The 24,556-nt window shown below is 40.1% G+C and overlaps 1 protein-coding gene across 4 annotated transcripts in view; it reads left to right on the top strand.

Annotated features, from left to right (window-relative positions):
* Positions 1-217: 217 nt before the first annotated feature.
* The window catches only part of LOC109548532 (tigger transposable element-derived protein 2), a 46,879-nt gene continuing 22,540 nt past the window's right edge, over positions 218-24,556 (top strand). The window contains exons 1-2 of one of the 4 annotated variants that reach the window (XM_019926416.3): positions 261-378; positions 796-3,635. In XM_019926416.3, coding sequence (XP_019781975.2) covers positions 1,715-3,292 — 1,578 coding nt within the window. In that variant the 5' untranslated portion in view covers positions 261-378; positions 796-1,714 and the 3' untranslated portion in view covers positions 3,293-3,635. Of the gene's footprint in view, positions 617-795; positions 3,636-24,556 lie in introns of those variants that run through there. The other 3 variants (XM_019926415.3, XR_002174627.3, XR_012332181.1) reach the window with 3 other exon arrangements.

The raw sequence follows: 24,556 nt of genomic DNA, 5'->3' as shown, positions 1-24,556 counted from the left end.
GGAAAAGGGCTGAGACAAGGTGAGCTTGTACCGCTCCCTGCTGGCCGGCGAAGCAGTCTGCAGGTTGGAGCAGCAGGGCCCTTAGTAGAACCCACGCGGCGCCCAGAGACTCCGCGGCGGCTGCGCCCGCCCCCTCCCGCCCGCTCGCCGGAGACCCCGCCCCCGGGCCGCGCGCTCGCCCGCGGAGGCCCCGCCCCCTCGCCGACACAACGTTCCTGCGGGGGCGCGCGCGTGCCCCCTAATCCCCCGCCTTCCGGCTCCGGCGGCGACGCTCGCTGTCTGCTGTCTGCTGCCGCCGCCGCCGCCGCGCCGCGCCGCCGACGCCGCCGCCGCCGCCGCCGGTGTCAGCCTCCCTCGGGAGACTCCATTTGCTCTCAGGTTGGTTTGGCCGCCGCGAAGGCAGGCGGAGAGCGATGCCCCCGGCCCGCGGACTGGCGTCCCCTGGGCCAAGCGCCCGCCCGCTCGCTGGCTGGCTGCGGCGGTGACATCCTGGTCGCTGGCGTCCACGGAGGAATCCGGGCTCCCACGGAGCAAAGACGTCCGGCGTTCCGGAGCTCTCCGTGCGGGGAGAGGCCCTCGCTAACGCGGCTCCTCTCTGACCGCTTAATTTCAGGAGGTAGGCAATGCAGGTCCCATTCCCTGACACTCTAGATAATGCCTGAAAGCAGTCTGTGTCGTATTTAGCCATCACATTCCTAGGAGGCGTTAATTTTCTCAACACAGTCGCAGGATAGATGTGGGTAATGCCACAGACCCTGATATTGAAAGAAAAATGTTTTTGGTATCTTCCTTTAGGTTTCGGAGGCTCCGAGTGCCTATACAGCCCCCGACAGGAACTACTTCTGTTGGCCCATCGAGGATCATCTTTCACCAGGATTATCGTAACATCTTCACTGAGCCTTCCCCCACCCCATACCCTCTACCATGAGTCCTGATTTCTGCCAATGAAGTTTTTTGATGCTTTCTTTAATCATGTGACACCACTTCTTGTCCACCTTTTTCCTTTTCAGTTGCCAAACACATGAGGTGGAGGTTTGTGTCATGTTAAAGTACACAGTTTCCTGCCTGTCCCCTTTCACCTGATTGGCACCGCTCCCTTCTGTTCAGCTTGCCTTACCCTGATTGCTTACGATTTCCATAACCACTCACTTGCACATCGTGTAGCAGCCCTTGCCTGGGGAGGTAGCATTCCATACAGCGCACTGCCTGACAAGGACAGCAGTCAGGGGGCGAGTTTTCCCGTTGTATTTTCCTATCAGGTTTGCAAGCCCTTCTTCCAACTCTTTGTTCCCTAGCACAGTGCCCCAAATACTCCCACCAGAGTCTTAGTTTCTTTAACATAGAGCTTCGCCCATAAGGATGGCAAGAATCAAGTATGTAATGTGACTGTTTTAGAGACCTTGCTGGTACAATATTGGTTGTCATCGCCACTGAGATCACAGTTCATGAAAAGATCTTAAACTAAGGGAGGAGGAGGCAAGACAGAAGGTAGGATTAAGTGGAGCCAGTCCTTGTTGTTTGAAGTTTGTAAGTTTCAAAACAGCAAAGCGAAGAGAGTCATGTAGGCCTTGTCTGGAAATTGGCCAGCACACTGTCCATCTAGGTCCTAGCGGGGGAGGAAAGGGACCTTAAAACCCCATTTTCTAGTCTCATTGTGTCCAAATCTAAGTTGTTACGTATCTTGTTCTAGTAATCGTCTAAAATACTAGATACAATGTTGGGGAAACGAAAGCGTGTGGTGTTGACAATTAAGGACAAGCTTGACATTATTAAGAAACTTGAGGAAGGCATCTCTTTCAAAAAACTTTCTGTGGTGTATGGAATTGGTGAATCCACAGTGCGTGATATTAAAAAAAACAAAGAAAGGATAATAAACTATGCAAACAGTTCAGATCCTACAAGTGGGGTATCCAAACGTAAATCTATGAAGTCATCAACATATGAGGAACTGGATAGAGTTATGATAGAGTGGTTTAACCAACAGAAAACAGAGGGGATTCCAGTGTCTGGAACGATTTGTGCAAAGCAAGCCAAGTTCTTTTTTGACGCCCTGGGGATGGAAGGTGATTTTAATGCATCGTCTGGCTGGCTGACTCGATTTAAGCAGCGCCACGGTATTCCAAAGGCTGCTGGTAAAGGAACAAAACTGAAAGGAGATGAAACTGCCGCCAGTGAGTTTTGTGGTAACTTTCAGGAATTCGTTGAGCGAGAGAATCTACAACCAGAACAAATTTATGGTGCTGATCAAACTGGATTGTTCTGGAAATGTCTACCGTCAAGGACATTAGCTCTTGAAACTGAGCGGAGTACTTCTGGTTATAGGTCAAGCAGAGAGAGAATCATTATCATGTGTTGTGCAAATGCTACAGGTTTACACAAACTTAATCTTTGTGTTGTGGGGAAAGCAAAAAAGCCTCGTGCATTCAAAGGAGCTGACCTCTCGAACCTTCCTGTCACTTATTTCAGTCAAAAAAGTGCGTGGATAGAACATTCTGTTTTCAGACAGTGGTTTGAAAAGTACTTTGTGCCACAGGTCCAGAAGCATTTGAAATCCAAGGGGCTTCTAGAGAAAGCAGTGCTCCTTTTGGATTTTCCCCCAGCCCATCCAAATGAAGAACTGTTGAGTTCAGATGATGGTAGAATAATTGTGAAATATCTACCACCAAATGTCACAAGTCTCATTCAACCTATGAGCCAAGGAGTTCTAGCCACAGTAAAAAGATACTACCGAGCAGGACTTCTCCAGAAGTACGTGGATGAAGGAATTGACCCCAAAATGTTCTGGAAGAACTTGACAGTGTTAGATGCAATTTATGAAGTGTCGAGAGCTTGGAACATGGTAAAATCAAGTACCATAACCAAAGCATGGAAAAAACTTTTCCCTGGCAATGAAGAGAATTCAGGCATGAATATTGATGAAGGAGCCATTTTAGCAGCTAACTTAGCAACAGTTTTACAGAACACAGAAGACTGTGAACATGTTGACCTTGAGAATATCGATCAGTGGTTTGACTCTCGGAGTAATGACTCAAACTGTCCAGTGCTAACCGACAGTGAAGGTGCCGAGGACCGGGCCAAGCCTGCCGAGCACAAGCCTTCCAGTAAGACTAGAAAAACAGAACTGAACCCGGAGAAGCATATTAGCCACAAAGCTGCACTCGAATGGACCGAAAATTTACTGGATTATCTAGAACAACAGGATGACATGCTTCTGTCTGATAAACTGGTGTTGCGGAGGCTTCGAACAATAATAAGAAGAAAACAGAAGACCCAGAATAACAAAAGTCATTAATAATCCTCGTAAGGGTTTCAGTGTGTTTGCATCTTTGTGACTTTATCTGCAGTGGAACTTAATTACCGTGTTTGCAGTGCTGTGGATTTCAGGGCCAAATATATTTTATTAATGAATTTAGGAGTAGATGCTGTTTTGGATTACTTCAATGACTGTGCTTGAATGTGCATCCTAGGAAGTGAGCATTGACATGTATCTTGTCTGTTTCTAATCTGTATTATACTAATTTACATCATAAGGTACCTGAGGCCAGGGATCCTGTGTCTGTTTTGTGCCTGAATTTCATTGTCTAATAGAGTACCATGCACACTCTAGGCAATCAATAAATCTTTCTTAAATTGAATTTTTATGGCTTTCTCTGAACTTCAGTTTCCAAACTGAAATACGTGGAGGGTAAGTTTGCCTTTCTACCGCGGTTTTTTTCCACCTGCCGAAAATTTTAGAACTCAGCAGAGATTATACTTGAAGTACATGTATTTCACTGTGAAAGCAGAGAACTGAAGGAAAATACTCTGAAGCCCGAAATACGGCATTTCTATACCAATAGTATTTGGACAATCAGAAATTCAGATTGGCTGTCTCTGTATAATGAAGTAAGAAGAAATAAGGTTAAAACGTCCCCAGGCAAAGGACTTGCACTTCACTTTTATTTCATCTGGCAGTAGGGAGAGTTCCTTCAGAGTTGTGGAAAGAATGCCATCATTGTTCCAGAAAAACAGATTTCATTTCCAAATCATTGCTATTAGAAGAGAATAAGGATTAAACTGTGTTATCTGTCATTTTGATCCTTTATCAGTAGAGATATGTAAGTAGTTTTTTCTCTTTAATAAGCTATTTGATGTAACACTTCAAAGCTTTAAAGTACGTCATTTGCTTTCATAATAGCGTATTTTTCTTGAGAACTAATACGGAGAATATAAGCACACAGTGCATTTGTGGAGCCACCACGTGAACTGACATTAAATTGAACATGAGAAAGGCCCTATCGGACAGCATAGGCTGCTGTGTGACCACGGGCAAGTTACTTGACCCATCTGTAAAACAGGAATAATACCTGCCTCTGAGAGTGTTTTGAGGAGTACATGAGTTAATATATGGATTTTAAGTAATACAGGCTTAGAACAGGACCCGGCTCAGAAAAAGTCCTCTGAGTGTTAGCTCCTGTTACCGAGTTGCAGAAATGATGTTTCAGAAGTGTGCTCAACAGATCCGGTGTGTGACTGAACCCTGATGTTGCTGCAGTGGGAAAACCCTTTAGAGGGAGGTGAGATAAAAGAGAGGCAAGTGACTAGATTCAGCTGAAATATAACAATAATTTACTTCAAAGAAAACTGGAAGGTTAATCCAATTCAGAAATCATTTCCCGACCATCTACTGCTAGGCACAGTGAGGCATGCCGGCACGTTTAAGACATCTTAGTTTGAATTATAAAAGGAAATGGGAATGGGATTGTAGTTTCTTTGCTCCAGGCCTGCAAATAAAATACATAGATGTTGGCTTTGTTCACAGAATCTGTTACTGATATTGGCCTCGTTTACTGAAGTAATAAAATACCTTTAAAGCAGACAAGGTAGCAGTTAGGAGGACCAAACTAAAGTAACACAGGATCAGGAGAAAATTAGAGTAAAAGAAATATCACAGGAGACTGGTTACGGTAATTAGGTCCAGCCATATACTGGGAGCTTTGTTGTGACTGACCTGAGATTTTAGAAGCTCTGACAGTCCTTCACGAGGACTGTTAAGCTCAGAATTCTGCCTTTTGACAAAGCAGAGGCTTTGAGTTCGAGAAAGGCCTTTTCGGAAAACCTCTAAGAATATTTTCTTTGGGAGGATTCATACCTTATTATTAACACACCTCTCGCAGTTTACACAATTTCACTTACTAGAGAGGCCTGAGGAAATGAAACTTTGTGCAGATAAGTCCTGAGACTATTTGGCTTCTTGGAGGCAAAGGGATTCTGAAGCCTGGAAATGGTAATGACATATTTGAATACTGCTTTGCATTTTTCACAGAGCTTTCTGCTAACAAAAACTTCTCCAACTTCTTTCAGTCATGACATTGAAATGGTTTAATCCTGTTTTATCATAAAGGCCGATATAAACTGTGCATTCTAATTCCATAATTAACTGTAATACAAAAATCTTTTTCCTTTTCCAGGTATTGTTATATTAATTATATCCTCTAGGAAGATGCATTGTGTTATCTTGGTTAACCCCATGCTCCTTGTACGTACCCTAGTTTGAGCAGCACAGAAAATAATGTGCTCTCATTTGACTTTGTGCACCTTAAAGAAAGTATCCACACATCTATTTTTAAATAAATTTATAAATGGAAATTAATAAATTTTCCATTTATAAAAGTGCCTATTTTTTAGAGGATTTGAAAGACACAGAACTCAGACCAAATGGGAAGTGTTTGGCAACTGAGAGCATACTTTAAAAAAACTTGTGTAGTGGGAATATTTACTATTTCATAATTTAATTTCAGAGAGCAATATAGGGGTTGACTGGAGAACCTTGAATGCTCAGTAAGTATAACAGAGTCTGCAGGGCCCAGATAGTAGGCACAGTCAATTCAAGTAGGAGTAGAGGGTTATAATGGTGCTCTTGTTCTGGAACTCTCTTTGTTTTCAGTCTAGCTTCAGACTGAGCTCCGTAGTCCCTTCATCATGAATCTTCTGGATTTAAGGAAGCTCGTGGTGGACTCAGTGGCACAGTTGACATGAAGCAGGAGACAGCTAGTCAGGTCATGATCTCAGAGACACTCTGCCTCCAGTAATGTGGCCAAAGCCCCCCAACGTATTACAAATCAAAGCCAGGACCTGCACTACAAATACTTACTACTAAGTGTCTACTTACTAGTATTTTCACAAAGTTCACCTGGTCTTATTTAAACATATACTTTATCTCCACCCTAAGCAAAATCACAGGTCTTGTGTGCTGACTGCGGTCTCTTTCTAGTCCAAGTTAAAGTCAATATAAAACTTTTTTTTTTTTTTTTATAACTTGACAGTCTGTAACCCCAAATTACCTTGTATATCTCATTGGCACATTTTGTGAAACTCTGGCTCAGAAGAAGGAGTGGGGTTGTGGAAGGGTAATGGATTGGAGTACAAACACCAGCTTCTCTGCTTTCTCCCTAGATAACCTTGACAGCTTTCCGGACCTCTCTGAACCTCAAGTTTCTTCACGTGTAAAAGGGTGGCAGGTTAAACGGGCACACTCCAGGTGTTCATAAACACCAGCTATTAAGCAACCCTATGGCTGTTCACTGAGAATCCCTGGCCTCCAGGCTTAGGCTGGAGAATGAATCACAGTCCTTCTCTCATGGTGACTCTGTGCAGACCTCCGGGAGGCCTGGGCACCCTTGTTGAGGTCTAGGGCACTGCCTCGTCACTGGGAATGCTGGCTGGGGTCGCTGCCACAGGTAAGAGGGCGGTGCTGAGTCCCTCAGGCCCTTAAGACTACAGTGTGTGCTGTCAGTCATCACAGGGGCCCATCAGTAAACAGAAAAACAGACAAGCACAGGTGGGGCCTGCTTTAGCTGTAGTCTGGGATAACGGGGCTCAAAGAGAAATGGGTTCTTCCAGGCAGCTGAAGGCATCCTTGTGAGGTGATGCGCTCTTATGCTAAAGGCAGAAATGCAAACTGCCGGTGCAAACACAGGGGAAACCGGAGGAGCAGACGGGCCCAGCCAGAACGCAGCGCCATCAGTGCGGTCCCCCATCTAACAGATGAGTCCAGGGGTCACTGGGCCTGGCTTGCCCAGCAGCATCCTGATTTACACTGGTTGTTCAGAGTAAGTGTTGCAGAGCCCTTTTTACTCTCATGTGTCCCAGCTTAGAAGAGAAATTAGGCGGTTTCCCTACCAATGACCCAGAGAAGGGAGTTGATCTGCTTAAGGTCACATAGTCGCTAGGGGCCAAGAAGGGAGTAGAAGCTGCTCCTCTCAGCTCCGGACAGTGGTGGCCTAGTGGCCAAGGGTAAGGGCTCCCTCCAGGCCGTGCCTCCCAGGGCCGGACTGCAGTCCTGGAGTCCAACACAGGCCTGCCTGTTCGACACAGGTTGGGAAGTCCCGTAGTGAAATTCTCTCCTGGAGGACGGGGTGCGCCCAGTTCATGTGCTGGATGTCTGCTATGTGCCAGGCCTGACGCTGGGCGTTCCCCAAAGCAAAGTCTATTTTGTGATCCTCAACACCAATCCTGTGAAGCATGATACCCGTTTGAGAAGGAGTTCCCAAAGGGAGCTGGCAGAGACCAGCCGAACACTCCTGTCTGAGACAGGGACAGAGGTTGCAGCCCTTGCAGGAAGCTGCGGTCCTCCGTTCCCCCGCGGGCATCCAGACTGCAGGAATCCATGAGGCTGTCAGCCAAAAGCTTCCTTAAAACCACTGTTAGCTGGGTGTGTGCAATTCCAGAGAATGCTTCCACCAGGGCTATTCCCCAGGCACCTGAGTATCATTGTAAATCCATCAGGCTCAGGAAGTCCTTCAGTGAAGCTCCATGCAACAGACAGATGCAGTCATCACGAGGGCATCTTTGAAATCATCTTCTGATCAGAAGGTCAGGCCCGGGGCTAGAGGGTAGATCCAGCCATGCCTCCACAGGTTATTGGGGTGGCCGACATCCTTTCTACATGGAAATCCCTGGGCGGGTGGGGGGGTGCTTATCCTTGTTCCTAGCTCTTCACTCTTCCTCCTGGTCTAGGTTGCCCCAAGAACCAAGCCTGCCTGGGTTGCAGACTCATGTCAAGAACATACTTGTTTAGTATAATTTGGAAAGTGAGAAACAAAAGGTGCTATAGATGTGTGATGACATGTGTAAGGCATACATACTGTCTTTCACAGTTTTTGGTCAACCTAAAGATGGATATGAAAATATTTAGTGTAGTTCCTTTATAGAACTTTAGGTGTAATTTATGACTATCCCTAGAACTTCAGACATAGACCTTTGGGTTTTTGTATGTTCATAGTGACTCGGTAATGAGATTATTAGCTAATACCACTGTAACTAATTAAATCACTGGGGGACATGATAGATTAGAGTTACTCTACAGATATTAAAGGAATCAGTGAGGTTTTGGAACATTTAACTTTTTTTTCTTAAATTAGAAGAGAAAAATTGACTGTAGGACTCAGCCTCATTAACCTATGAAGTAACTACCCAAAGTGCTTTTGTTCTCAAGAGGAACCTTAATAGCTGAACTTACGACCAAATCACATCTAATTTCTTCTAAAACCAACAAAAATGTTACCCAGTTCTTTACTATATTTCAGAATATGTTGTTCGTCTGGAACTTATTACCAAGAAAACATAATTACCTTTGAACCTAAAAAAAGGCAAAGTAAACTTAAGGAAAACAGTTTTCCTCATCCACTGAAGCATTTTTTTTAAGTCATATAACAGAATAAAGTTATAAAGATACTCTTTTTTCTTAATGAGAAATGTCTGAGGTTATACACATAGTCTTGGTGTGTTAATTTAAGATGACAGAGAACCCAGATTTTTTCCCCCTTTTTGGCTTTAAAAATGTAACTTAAAAGATGAATTCAATAGGAGTCTTGATAATCAATGTGATCTAATCCAAACGAACATATTTTAAGCTGTTTCAATGTAATAATCACAACACAAAGCTGACTCCCAAAGTATGGTTGTATTTTTTAAAATTACTGTTATAGTTGGACAATATATAGAGAATAGTATTTCCATTTTCTGTTAATCAGCTTTTGGGGGCCATTTGCTGATTTACTTTAGTATTTGGGGGAGTCATTGTCTCCTAATTGTATTAATAAGATACTTAGCCTATAGTACATAAAATATCTAAGTTGCTTTTCTAAAAAAACTAGAGAATGAAGGGTTTTCTCCTGCACTGTACAAATATTCAGTACTGTAAATTATACTCACCAATTAAATTAGCACAATGTATAATTAAAAATGTTTCTACCATGAGAAAAACTACTGTATTTCATTGATTCTAAAGATATACATTTTAATACCTGTGAAATTGGGATACTTCTTGCAATCAACAGCATCTTACAATTATAGTTGACAGCATTTTTGTCTTTCTTCATGGTATGTAAAATAATTATATCTTTTAGGTTCTGTGAAATATAAATTTTTTTGTAAATCTTGCCTTTCTTTTGAAAATAGAATGGCATACATAAAAAATTTCCATTTAGTATATATACATTTATAATTATATGTTACATATGAATATACAAAAATCAGATATTTACAAGATAATCTAAGAAGTGCTATTTCATGATACTTTTAATTGCTCTTGCACACACACTTATATTTTACTAATTTAGGAGTAAAGATAGGGTAATCCTTTTAACTACTACCGCATGTCTTTTAAAGACATGCTGCTTTATTTCATTTAAATATATAAAATAAATTGTAGAGCAACTGAAGTGTAGACAAATAGTGGCTTTTTATTGGCCACACTTCTAATGATTTGTATGTGAACTAATCTGTTAAGAAGTTTCTAGATTGTTCAAGGATAGCATGTTTTCTTTGTTTATATGTTCTATCCATGTAACTTACCATAATAGGTTTTTGTTTGTTTTTCTATAATTTATTCATATTTCCTTAGTTTTAACCTAATATCTTTTTTTTGTTCCCGGATCTCATCACATTACATTTAGTTTTCATATCTCCTTAGGCTCCTCTTGGCTGTAACAGTTTCTCAGAATGTACTTGTTTTGATGACCTTGACAGTTTTGAGGAGTACCGGTCAGGTATTTTGTACAATGTCCCTATACCCTGTACCTCTACCACAATTTGTTGTTGTTCTTTGTGCATCCCTTGCCTACTCTAACACAAAGCAGATTGTGAAAGTGCCACGATTAAAGATACATTATCGGGCTTCCCTGGCGGTGCAGTGGTTGGGAGTCCACCTGCCGATGCAGGAGACATGGGTTCGTGCCCCGGTCCGGGAAGATCCCACATGCCGCGGAGCCTGCGCGTCCAGAGCCTGTGCTCCGCAACGGGAGAGGCCACGACAGTGAGAGGCCCGCGTACCTAAAAAAAAAAAAAAAAAAAGATACATTATAAAGAAATAAAAGTATGAGAGAGAGAGAGAGGTAAATTTTGATGAGGATCCGGAAGCCTTCTTGCCCTTGAAGCAACTGGTAGAGTCTGCGGTGTGATGGGGGGAATGACTGTGAGGAATGCAGGTCATCTTCTAGTCACAAACTAATATGATTTCAACATGAAGTTTATTAAAAGTGTAATTACAAGTGTTGGTGTCAAGTTTGGTAGGGGCCTGAAGGGTTTTTCCCCTCCTGACACCAAAATACACGGTGTCTTTTCCAACACAGCTTCTCCAACGCTGACACCAACGAGGTGTCCTACAGTTCTGACACTGTCAGGGTTAGACCGCACAGGTTTAAGGGCTGTTCCATAAGACTGACCTCACTTCACATGTCAGTGGCACGTATCAGGTTCCCAGGTTACCCTCACTTCTCTCTGTCTTGACTGCAAAGCTGGGGGTTCCCACAACCCCCCAGTTACTATTATAGTTTATTATAAAGGATACAAATGGTCAGATGTAGTGACATGTAGGGTGAGGTCCAGAAAGGTCCTGAGCACAGGAGCCTCTGTCCCTGTAGAGTTGGGTGGGCCACCCTCCTGGCACATGGATGTTTTTGCCAACTTGCAAGCTTCCTGAATCCTGTGGTTAGGGGCTTTAATGGAGGTTTAATCCTGTAGGCATGGTTGGTAAAATCAATGGCCATTGATGACAAACTCAATCTCCACCCCCTTCCTTTACCCCGAGGTTGGGAGGTGGGTCTGAAAGTTCCAAGCTTCTAGTCAAAGCAACCAGCCCCACTCCTGAAGCTATCTGGGAGCCCCCAAAGAGTCATCTCTTTAGAATATCACCCTTAGCACTCAGGAAATTTTTTTTTAATTTTTAAAGAGAAAAAAGTGAGAAGACACACGAAAGTGGAGAAGCAGAAGCGTAAATGTTTGAAGAAGTAAGACTAAAAGAGGGGGACTGGAATGCAGAGAGAGATGAGCAGGTCCCCATCTTTTGAGGGAGAAGCTTGGAGAAGGAGGAGGTACCCCTCAGAGCCATTGTCATCATCTTATTTGCCAGTGCTCTTAAATGACATATGTACACATAGCAGAGCTGTGATAAAAAGCAAGATATTCAAGAACACTACAAGTTTGTTGGGATATTGCTTAGCTTTCTATTTCTAGACTTTCCTATACCAGTTAAGCCAGTTTATTCTCATCTTGGGCCCTATCTGACACTCAACCTAGATTTGGTTCTGGAATGCCTCCTTAGACAGCTAATTTTAACTCTCTTGGTCCTTTTTGCCGACGCTTCTGTAAATGTAACCTTCCTCTCTTTTGTGGCTGACAATTCTCTTTTTTTCTTTTCTCTTGTTACTCATCACTGGATAATTCATTTATTTCACTAATACTTTTTTGAACACCTACGATGTACACTTACAAATTTGAGCCCCAGGATAGCAGGGACTTTAAATGCCTTAATGATTTTTGTATATCCAGAATACAAAATAGTCCTGGGACAAACATGTTCAATAAATATTGGTTGGGCTTCCCTGGTGGCACAGTGGTTGGGAGTCCACCTGCCGATGCAGGGGACGCGGGTTCGTGCTCCGGTCCGGGAAGATCCCACATGCCGCGGATCAGCTGGGCCCGTGAGCCATGACCGCTGAGCCTGCGTGTCCGGAGCCTGTGCTCCGCAACAGGAGAGGCCACAGCAGTGAGAGGCCCGCGTACCGCAAATAAATAAATAAATTAATTAATTAAATAAATATTGGTTGACAGAACGAATCAGTGCCATATGGAACACTATATTCCTGATTAAGATAAAAGTTTTATCCTCAAGCATTTTACAGTAAAGGAGTGGACAGCATTGTTTACTCAAATAATTACAGGAAAGAATTATTTAATAAAAGTCAGAGAGATAGGAGAAAATCTCCCATAAAGTTGGGATCACAAAAGACTTACATCTTCAGTGGAAAGGAATCAGAATAAACTTGTGGCACAGGAGGGGCAGCAAGAAAACTGTCCTATTTTGACCCTGGCATTGGGTGGGAGGAATAGAAATATCTCTCCTCAGAATTTGTAAACACGAGCCTGACTCCTTATAGGTTTGCAATACGAATTTACTGTCTATCCCCAGACCATTCAGCCAACAATTTAAGATGGTTGTGCTTGCAGAAGACTGGTAGGAATAGACACAAATTCTCTCTGAAGGAATACAACTTCAACATAGTCCTCAAAAAATTCCATGGATAAAGTTCCAAAGAAAAAGAGCTCACAACGCACCATAAGAGCCAGCAGAAACAACTGAAAGCAGCCCCAGACCCACTCAGACTCTACTTATTGCAATTACTATAGAATGCAAACATAGCAAAGTTTAGCTTCTACAAAGAGAAGGTTTAACATATAAGCAAGAAATAGACTTAAAGATCAAGCGGATTTGAGAAGGAACTAAACAGAACTTTGAAAAGTAAAATATACTTGTCAAGATAATAATTGCAGGTGAGTCACTGTGACCCTTATGGGAGCAGGGTCACTGAGGGATGAAGGGCGGGGTCCAGTACCAGTCAGTTGAAGAGCTAATGGCAGTAAATAAACCGTGCAATACACGTTCCGTGATTTTCTGTATGCATGCGATACTTCACAATTTAAAAATGTTAAATAGAAGATAATGAGAGATGAAACAAATAAGACTGGTAAGTGCAAACTGATTCTAGTACCTTTCAGTGGTGATAAAACGGTGATGGTGATGAGGACAGAGGGAATCCTTTCCTCCATCAGTGTATCTCATTACTCCCAGATGCCAACTAAAAGAAAATGGGAGATAGAGAAAAGGGAGGGAGAGTGGGAAGATGAAGGAAAGGGGAAAAAAGAATAGAGGGTACCTCCTCCTTCTCTAAGCTTCTCCCTCAAAAGATGGGGACCTGCTCATCTCTCTCTGCATTCCAGTCCCCCTCTTTTAGTCTTACTTCAAACATGTATGTTTTGCTTCTCCACTTTTGTGTGTCTTCTCAATTTTTTCTCTTTAAAAATTAAAAAAAAATTTCCTGAGTGCTAAGGGTGATATTCTAAAGAGATGACTCTTTGGGGGGCCCCCAGATAGCTTCAGGAGTGGGGCTGGTTGCTTTGACTAGAAGCTTGGAACTTTCAGACCCACCTCCCAACCTCGGGGTAAAGGAAGGGGGTGGAGATTGAGTTAATCATCAATGGCCATTGATTTTACCAACCATGCCTATAGGATTAAACAAAGGGGAATTGAAGGGGTTAAGGAGGGAGGGGAAGCCCACATGGCTGTATTGAGTGAGCCTCTTGTCCCTGTGCTGGACTTCATGGCAACAGAGAAAAAGTTGTGGGAGAGAAATGGGGGAACATGTGAAACACATTCTAAATCAACTGCCTTGAAAATTAACATTAAGATAATTTTTTTCCACTCTAAATCATAAATCTCACTTAAAAAAATTCTAACGCTCAACTAATCCTCTCTAATTTCATTTTCAACCTATGGAACTGGATTCGAACCTAACCAAAAGTGACAGGCTCCACTCTACAAACCCTGAAACATCACTACCTCTTAAAAATAAAAAGCGTAAAGTAGGACTTTCAGTTGTCATCATGAATTACTTTTCCTTGTTTTAGAAAAACATAGTCTAGGCCTCTCAGAGAGCCAGGGCGAGGGGAAGCAGAAGAAGCCCACTGTTGCGGTTCATAGGTCAACAGAAAAGAATTCATCTCCTTGATTTTGTAGGGCAAAGGATTAAACTTTTTTTCTGTCCAACTGTTATACTTTGAATGTAGTTTAAAGTCAGGTAATATTGAAAAAGCACAGTATAAGTTTTAGACAAATCAGATATGTTCAGTTCTTTATAAAACAGCAAGTCAAAGCATTTTGCAAATAAAAAAATAACAGCATAATTACGTAATTAGAAGCAATATTTCTCAATTTGGGTAAATCATTCTCCCACTTTATTTTACAAAGTACTTGAGAATGACCATCACATTTTCTCTGTCTCCTGCTTCTGTTTGAAAAGTAGCCTGACTGGGGATGTTGTATTCATTATGACTCTATAAAGCAAGTGTTATACTGGTTTTCCAGGAGGAACGTGATAGGCTATTAGGTACTGATTCGAAAGTCCAGAGGGAAGCATGGCTTTAGGTATAGCTTGATTAAGGACTCTACCCGTGCTCACAGGGTCCATCTTTTATCAGCATCCCTGTAAGTCAGCTTCGCCCCCAGGCTGGCTTCTCTCATCACAGAAAGGTACTGGTGAGCTCCAAGACCCATGTTCTAGCACCAAATCCACCCCCAGCAAATGTCTTCTCATCTCTTATTGTTTCTGAGAGCTGACGTGTGCGTCTAGGCCTGAACTGTGGAGGAGTCCCACTGCCTGGCTTAATCCAATCAGGGCCCGGAGCTCTCAAGCTTACGGCAGGGACTGTCCCTTCCAAACAGTATTGCTAAGAGTGGTTTTCAAATAAAACTGAAGCAACGATCACCTGATGTTTTAGGAGGAGGCATGGATGCTTGGCAACAAGGAAACCAGATCGCTGGGGTAAGTATTGGCCAGAGTTGGCTCTAGAAAAAATACCGAAGAAGTAAAATTTGGTATTTTCTCTCATTTCGAGATCTTCCACTCTCACACCTTTCCCCCTCCATGTTCAGTTTCTGTGTTACTCTTGCATAGCAAGACCCTTGCTTTCTAAGGCGAGGGTCATTATTAATGTATATTTGGCTTCAACCCACAATGGCTAGTACATTGTCAGTCAGTGAAAAATCTATAAGCACCAAGAACTGTTTTCTCCCTTTACAGTTTATATTGACCCTGAAATTTCAGAAGAAAAGAGCATTTCTTTAATGTAAAGTGAAGTGTTACTTAATAAACTGTTGGAGAACAAAAAAGCTTTCACTATTCATCAGTTATCACAGATTTATATGATCTTTTCATGCTCATTCCTGTCCCAGAAAGTAGAAAATAGACATTTGAAATCTAATGTCACCAACAAGAATTTTATTTTTATATAAGCCCGTTTAAACGATAAACATAAGAAAAGTATGCAAGCATATTGTGTATTTTGATAAAGACACATTTCTCCCTTCCCTTTGCCATTCTCCTATAATTAATTCATTCAGCAATTACTAAGTACCTCCTCTATTCCAGGTACTCTTTTAGGAGTTGGGAATATAAGACGAATGCTTTATTATATCACTCACAGTGGAATCCCAATCATATACCCACAATAAAGATAATTTTGTTTTGATGGGTTATAATTAAAGAGGAACCATATATATGTAAATGAATATAAAATTGTTATAATTTCCAGTGTAGCAAGTATAATATTCTGGCTCCCAGGAGGAAGAACTAGTTTTTATTTAGACACATAAAATCTCAATGTGAAAGAAAAGTTTCTCTGTTTGGGACCAGAATTGTGCTCAAGGTTTTTTCCATCACCATTCTCTATCCCTGGTGGAGACTGCTCAAACCAGTAGTTGACAGAAAAAGGATGTGGAGCATCTAAACAGGGTTTTCCTAGGATGTGGAACAGGTTTGTTTAAGGAGAAAAGAATTATAACTCTGCTATTATCTCTTGTTCAAGCTTAACTGTTAAAAATTAAAATTCACATATGTGAGACCATTTTATATTAATACAAACGAGCAAGCAAATATATAGTTCTTTTCACTAATCTATTTTTTTCCCTTGGATATTTGAGGTTACAAAACCAGGGCCTGGGAAAACCAGATTTTAATGAAATTCCTAGAAAATGATAGCTAGAAGACTTGTTGTTTCAAATGCAGCAAAACAACATCTGATTTGCAAGTGGTTACTTTGGGTTTTCTTCTGCTTGGCTGGAATCCTAAACTTGGTTTTCACAGTGTTGTGTTCCCATGTAATCCTTGTGTTGTAGAGAGGCAGAATAGTGAGGTGGTGAAGAAAATGACTATGGGTCCTGCCTGCCTGGGTGGGAATTCTCATTCTGCGGTACGCTGGCTGTGTAATTTTACTCTCCACCTCTGTTTCCTCATCTATAAAATGAGGATAAAATAAGATCTACCTTAGGATTGCTATGAGGATTACCTGAATAAATATGTGTAAAATGCTTAGAACAATGCCTGGCACATAGTAAATAATATGTGTTTGGTTAAATCAACACACACACATATACAGTAATTTCTCGCATTTCGTGTAGTCAAACTGGGATTATTACTTTATGATACCCTTATTTAACTATAAAGGAATATTTTCTTATTTGACTTAGCTTATTCACTGAGGACTATTCAAACTTAAAGGATAAGACTGGATATCTAACATACAAGTGAATTTTCTAACTCTTCCACTTAGGATGTCTACCAGAACCATTAAGTGTCCTTACATTTAATAGGTGATACATAATGTCATATTTGTGTGTGTTCCTCAACAAATCCACAATGGGTATAAAAAATGCACAAGTAGCATAAAAACAAAGGGGAGTAAAAAGGTTTCATTTCTAGTTACAGCTTCCCAGTGGGGTTCATTGTTCATTTCTGGACACCCTGGCAATGGGAGTATAAAGACCAGAGGAAGCTCTTCCACTAGGCTTCAGGAAGAGCCACTGCACACTTAGGAAATTAAGGAATGAAAGTAAAAGAATTTCATGAGACATCTGGGACTCTTCTTCTTTATCACTTCCTCCTAATACACGAAATTCTGAAATATATATATATTTCTTCACTAAGGCAGTACTGTCTTCCTAGAGGCGTTTAAGAATGTACGGATGCTATAAACAACACAATGTCATTTGTCAATTATACCTATAAAGCTGGAGGGAATGTGCAGGTGCTACTAAGATTTAATAGGTTTGGCATAGGAATGCTAGATGTCTTGCAGAGAGTGGGAGAGTCCTGCAGAATAAAAATTCAAACGCTCAGAACGCCAATAGCACCTGATCTTCCCGTACTGATGCTCACAAAGAATGTTCAGAGAAACAGCTCTGGCCTGGAAACGGGAGACGTATGTTGTGGACCTGCTTTAACCCTCAACTAGCTACCTGACCTTGTGGGAGTCCTGGAATCACTCTGAAGTTCATCCTCTCTTATAAATGTAATAGTAGAAGCCCATTTCACCACTATTTCTTTAAAAGACTAAAGATAATTATTTTGTTTTCCTGTTTAGCAATAACTTTACTTTTCAGTAATATCCTCTCCAGGTGACATTGATGTCAATCCATCTGAAGCCACGACTGTGTGCAAATATTATCCTGTAAATATTCCAAGAAGTCTTTAACAAAAATATTTAGTTTTAACTGGAGTAAAAAAATTTAACTTGAATTCAATATTTAATGTGAAAATATTACTATTCTCTGATTTGATAGATCTTGTATTATATTTCAATTTGTTCCTATTCAAGGCCCAAAGAGCAACCTGATTCCAAAAATAGTTATAATTAACGTTATCATATTTCTTCTTTTCATAACTAAATATTAAATAATGTACATGATAAGAAAAGGCCTATTTAACAAGCAAGGCTAATGATCTCCTTTATAAAGGCAACTTATCAGCAAATTCTGCACATACTTGGAGTTGATCAATTTTAGTGTTTGTATCTTCAACATAATAGTAACTATAACTCACCCAAAGTTATTATGTTAATCTGTAACTTCTAATAAAGGGTTACCTGATGGGTGGCATATTCTTTACGTTTACATTGTGAGCACCTATAGTTCTTTCATTTTTATTATGTAACTACTTATTTTTATTTTGTATCTAGGCTCATTCTATATAAAGTGAACATTTTATTAAACACTGACGTTAAGAAAGAAATCTAATACAATATACTCTTTGCTTTGCTTTGCTAAAACTCAGGATGAAAAGCTTTCCACATAATATTTTTCCTCCTAAAACAAGTTGGTTGTTAATATTATGCAAGCTTCTGTGTGAAAATGGGGTTGATAAATGCTTCTGAGACCAGGTTCCTTGAGAAAATATTTTATCCATTTTGAGTCAAGAGAGGTGCTGTAAGTGCTCTGCACACATTCAGTCCTTTCTGACAGATTCACTAATCTGTCCTATCGGATTCACTAATCTGTCCTAGCTTTGCAGTTTCATTTTGTGACCCAGAATAAAATGTATCAAAGCCATTAGTGAATAACAGTTGGCAAACTCTGATCCAAAACAGATTTCTTAAAAGAATTCCCTAAATTTTTAAGCTCCCAACTGGTACTACTACAACAACAAAGTAAGTGTTTGTGGCAAATTAATCAAAATAAGTAAAATCATTTCTTCATCCTCCAGTGGCCTTTTGTATCCATGTTACTGTTTAAATATACACTTTCCATAAGAGATAAAACGACTCATGGAAGGGTTTTTCATTTGCTTTGTTTACTTTGTAGGAAAATAAATTACTTTTTTTTTTTTTTTTTTCCGGTACGCGGACCTCTCACTGCTGTGGCCCCTCCCGTTGCGGAGCACAGGCTCCGGACGCGCAGGCCCAGCGGCCATGGCTCACGGGCCCAGCCGCTCCGCGGCATGTGGGATCTTCCCAGACCGAGGCACGAACCTGTGTTCCCTGCATCGGCAGGCGGACTCTCAACCACTGCGCCACCAGGGAAGCTCCCTACCTCAGCTTTTAAAGTACCTTTTATATGACAGATATGAACATGTGGCTATTCATTTACATCATAAACAATTCACTTTGAAAAGTTAAAAATTATATATTTTAAAACTGGTTAATTTTTCCCATTATAAAATGATTGTGTGCTTATTATAAAAACTTGGATAATAATGAAGGTAAAATTAAGAAAAATATGTAAAGAAAACCATAGTTAACATTTTGGTATATATAATGTTTTAAACTTTTCATGAAAATTAATTAAATTAACATATATTTATGCAAAGTAAAAAGGGCATCATTTTAAAATCAAAGAGTACTACAAGATTTATAAGAGCAATCCCCTCCCTTTCCTATCCTTTAATCCCTATCCCCAGATCCAACAATTATTTTCAACACTTTTTAGGTGGTTTCCAATACTGTCTCCACATTCAAAGATATCCATAACCTAATTCCTGGAACTTGTGAATATGTTACCTTACATGGTAAAAGGGACTTTCAGATTCTAAGTTTAGGCTCTTCGGATAGGAAAATTGTCCTGGGTTATCTGAGTGGGCCTCATATTGGGTTGGCCAAAAAGTTCGTTCGGGATTTTTCTGTAACATCATTCATATATATCCATATATATATCCATATATATATATATACACACATATATATCTCCATATATATCTATATCCATATATCCATCTATCTACCTACCTATCTATCTATCTACAAGGTAGGAGGATCAGAGTCAGTAGTAGGAAATGCGATGAAAAAAGCAAGAGGTTGGAGTGATGCAAGGAAGGGGTCATGAGCCAGAGAATGCAGTGGCCTTTAGAAGGTGAAAAAGGCAAGGAAATGGGTTCTCCACATACAGCCTCCAGGAAGATTCAGCCCTGCTGACACCTTGACTTCAGCCCAGTTAGACTGATTTCGGACTTCTGACCTCCAGAACTATGAGATGATACATTTGTGTTGTTTTCCACCACTAAGTGGGTGATAATTTGTTATAGCAGCAATAGGAAACTAATACAGCCTGTTATTTTTTCATAGAACTCTGGGTTGTTTGTTTTTTTTAATGTGCAGTATATCTTCCCATCTCTCTGAGGGTATTTTTTATAAATTAACTTACCTCTTATTCTGCACATTGTCTCTGATTTTGGGGGGTTCTCTTTTCTGGTTTTCCTCATTTTATTGTTTTACTATCTTTGGCTAGCCATTTATATTTGAGAGTGAAATCCGAAAAATCTGTGAGGAAGCGTTGTTTAAATGAGCAGGTTTATCCCAAGGAGAACTTTACTATATATCATGTAATTGGTGGGCATATGGCTATTCCACTGAAAGCCCCCTGTTTCTGTTACTGTTGCTTCACAATAAGTTACCCTAAAGTTTTGTGGGTTAAAATGATTATTTTATTTTGCTTAGCACTTTTGTGGGTCACGATTCAGGATAGGCTCAGCCGGGCAGTTCTCAAATGGGTTATCTCATCCACTTGCAGTTAGATATCAGTTGGAGTTGGAGTTATAATCTGGCTTATTTGGGCTGGAGTCTAAAATAGCTCACTCCCTTGGCTGACCGTTGATGTTGGCCACTGGCTAGGTGCTCTGGTGGTCTGTCAGCTGGATCGTCTGCATGTGACCATTAGGACATGACAGTCTCAAGTAGTCAAACTTCTTACATGGTGATTGGCTTCCTCTAGATCCCAGAGCAAGCGTCCCAAGAGAACGAGGTGGATCTTTCGTGACCTCTTCCAACCAACCTTCAGAACTTGTGCCATGTTATTCCTCTTCATTCTATAGGTTGAGGAGGTCATATGCCCACCTGAATCCAGGGGGACTGGAGATAGACCGACCATTCAGTTGGAGGCATGGAAAGAAATTAGAACTTGATTGTTCCATTCCACTGATCTATTTGTGTATCTTGACACCAATACTGTATCTTTGTAATAAATCTTGAAATCAGGTAGTCCCCGTTCCCCAAATTTGTTATTAGTTGTCATCATTGATTTGGCTATTATAGGTCCTTTGCATTTTCATATATGTATTTTAGAATCAGTCTGCCAACTTCTAAAAAAAGGGCTGCTGAGATTTTGATTTGGATTGCATTGGATCTATCGACCAATTTGTGGAGAACTGACATCTTAGCAATACTGAGTCTTCTGACTCATGAGCACAGTATATCTCTCCATTAATTTAGGTCCCCTTTAATCTCACTCTGCAGTGTTTATTTTTTAGTGTCCAGATCTTTCACATCTTTCGTCAATTTATTCTTAAATGTTTTATATGTTATGCTATTGATTTTGTATATTGATCTTGTATCATACAAACCTTTCTAAACTCATTTTTTAGTCCTGTTAGCTTTTCTGTCAGTTCCTTTGGACTGTCCACATAGACAATCACATCATTTGTGAATAGAGACAGTTTTACTTCTTCGTTTCCAATCTGAATGCCTTTTATTTCTTTTCCTTACCTGACTGCACTGGCTAAAACCTCCAGTACAATGTTGAATGGAAATGGTGAGAGTGGACGTTTGTGTTATCTCTGAGCTAAAAGGGAAAGCAAACTGTCTCTTTCCATTAAGGTATGATATTAATGGTAGGATTTTATAAGTGCCCTTTATCAGGTTGAGGAATTTTCTCTCTCTCCTAGATTGCTGAGAACTTTTTTTTTTAAATCAGGAATGAATGTTAGATTTTGTCAAATGGTTTTACTGAGTCTATTGAAATTATTATATGGTTTTTGTTTTCTAGTTTATTTATATGGTGATTTACATTGAAAGATTTCAAATATTAAAACAACCTTACCTTTCTGAGATAAGCCCCATTTGGTCATGATGTAGTATCCTTTTTATACACTGTTGTATTTGATTTGCTAAGATTTTGTTTAGAATTTTTGTACCTACGTTCATGAGGAACACTGGTCTGTAGTTTTGTTTTCTTCTAATGTCTGTGTCTGGTTTTTATATCAGGTCAATGCTGGCCTCACAGAATGAATTGGAAAATAGTCCCTACTTTTAAATTTTCTGGAAGAATTTGTGTAGACTAGGTATTATTTCTTCCTTAAACATTCGGTAGAATTCACTGGAGAAGCCATCTGGGCCTGGGATTTTCTTTGCGGGAAGGTTTTTAACTAGAAATTTAATTGAAAAAGTAGATATATGGCCATTCAACTTATCTATTTCTTTTTGACTGAGCTTTGTAATTTATGTCTTGCAAGTTTTATCTAATGTGTTAAATTCACTGGCATAAAGTTGTTAATAATATTCTCTCATTTTCCTTTTAATATCTGTAAAATCTCTAACAATGTCCCTCCTCCCATTCCTGATATCACCAATTTGTGCTTTCTTTCTTTCTTTTTGTCCTTATCAGTCTGGTTAGAGGCTTATCAATTTTACTGATCTTCTCAAAGAACTAGCTTTTAGTCTCACCGATTTTTTTCTATTGTTTTTCTATTTTCTACTTCATTGATTTCCACCTCGGTCTTTATTATTTCCTTTCTTCTACTTAGCTGGGACTTAATTTGCTCTTCTTTTTCTATTTTCTTAGTGTGGAAGCTGAGATTATTGATTTGAAAGCTTCTTTTTCTCATATAAGCATTTAGCACTGCTAGATGGCACTAGGTACTGCTTCAGTGGCATCCCAGAAACTTTGATGTTTTTCAATTTTCATTCCATTCAAAATACTTCCTGATTTCACTTTTGATTTTTATCCATGATCCATGAGTTATCTAGGAGTGTATTACTTAGTTTCCAAATATTTGGTGCTTTTGCTTTCTGTTATTGGTGCTTAGTTTCCAAATATTTGGTGCTATTGCTTTCTGTGCTTTCTGTTATTGACTTCTAATTTAATTCTATTTTGTTCAAAAAAACTTACTTTGTATGCATTGACTCATCTTAACATTATTGAGACTTGTTTTCTGGCCTAGAATATGGTCTATCTTGGTAAATGTTCTGCGTGTACTTGAAAATAATGTATATTCTGCTGTTAGGTGGAGTGTTTTATAAATGTCACTAAGTTGTTTGATAGATTTATTCACATTTTCTATACCTTTACTGACTTTCTGTCTACTTGTTCTATCAATAATTGAAATAGACATACTGAAATCTCCCCCAATAATTCTAGATTTGTTGACTTATCTGTTCAGTTCTGTCAGCTTTTTGCACCATGCGTATTAAAGTTCTGTTATTAGGTACATAAATATTTAGGATTGTTATGTCATCTTGACGAATTGACCCCATTATCCATAGGAAATGACTTTTTATCCCTGGTATTATTCTCTGCTCTTAAATTCGTTTTCTCTGATTTTAATATAGCCACTCCAACTTTCTTTCGATTAGTATTAGCATAGTATACCTTTTTCCATACTTTCACTTTTTTTTTTTTTTTTGTAGTACGCAGACCTCTCACCGTTGTGGCCTCTCACCGTTGTGGCCTCTCCCGTTGCGGAGCACAGGCTCCAGACGCGCAGGCTCAGCGGCCACGGCTCACGGGCCCAGCCGCTCCGCAGCACGTGGGATCTTCCTGGCCCGGGGCACGAACCAGTGTCCCCTGCATCAGCAGGAGGACTCTCAACCACTGCGCCACCAGGGAAGCCCCCATACTTTCACTTTTGACCTATTTGTCTCTATATTTGAAGTGGGCTTCTTTGTATGCAGCATGTAATTGGATCTTATTTTTGAAATCAATCTGACCATCTATGTTTTTAAATCGGGGTATTTAGATAATTTCCATTCAATGTATTTATTAATATGGTTAAGTTTAAATATATAATCTTGCAATTTGTTCTTTAATAGGAGACAGCCTGTTTTTTTGTTTACATTTTCTACTTTCCTGACTTTTTTGGATTAGATATTTTCTGATTCTATTTTATCTTATTGGTTGCTTATTAGCTATAACTCTCTTTTAGTTTAGTCGTTTTAGGGTGCTCATGTATATTTTTAATTTATCACAGTATATCTTCAAATGATATTATACCACCTCATGTATAGTATAAGAACATTTCAATAGTTTACTTCCATTTCTCCGTTCTCTACCTTTGCACTTATTGTTGTAATACATTTTACTTTTACATGTTATAAACCACATACTACCTTGTAATTCGTTTTGTTTAACTACAGATTTTAATAGTAAGAAATTTAAAAGAAAAAATTCTTATGTTTAACCACAGAGTTACAATTTCTAATAATCTTTATTTCTTTGTATAGATTTATATGTCTATCTGGTATCATTTTCCTTCTGACCAAAGAACTTCCTTATCGTTTCTTGTAATGTGGGCCTGTTGCTGATGAAATCGTTTGGCTTTTGTATGTCTGAAAAGTGTTTTTTTATCTTTATTTATTTATTTATGTTTTGCGGTACGCGGGCCTCCCACTGCCGCGGCCTCTCCCGTTGTGGAGCACAGGCTCCAGGTCCGCAGGCCCAGCGGCCATGGCTCACGGGCCTAGCCGCTCCGCGGCATGTGGGATCTTCCTGGACCGGGACACAAAACCGTGTCCCCTGCATCGGCAGGCGGACTCTCTACCACTGCGCCACCAGGGAAGCTCCCTACCTCAGCTTTTAAAGTACCTTTTATATGACAGATATGAACATGTGGCTATTCATTTACATCATAAACAATTCACTTTGAAAAGTTAAAAATTATATATTTTAAAACTGGTTAATTTTTCCCATTATAAAATGATT

This window comes from Tursiops truncatus, chromosome 5 (genome assembly GCF_011762595.2).
Source record: "Tursiops truncatus isolate mTurTru1 chromosome 5, mTurTru1.mat.Y, whole genome shotgun sequence".
NCBI classification, from domain to species: domain Eukaryota; kingdom Metazoa; phylum Chordata; class Mammalia; order Artiodactyla; family Delphinidae; genus Tursiops; species Tursiops truncatus.
Note: the sequence above shows the minus strand (reverse complement) of the source record. Positions and strands in the feature narration are given on the sequence as shown.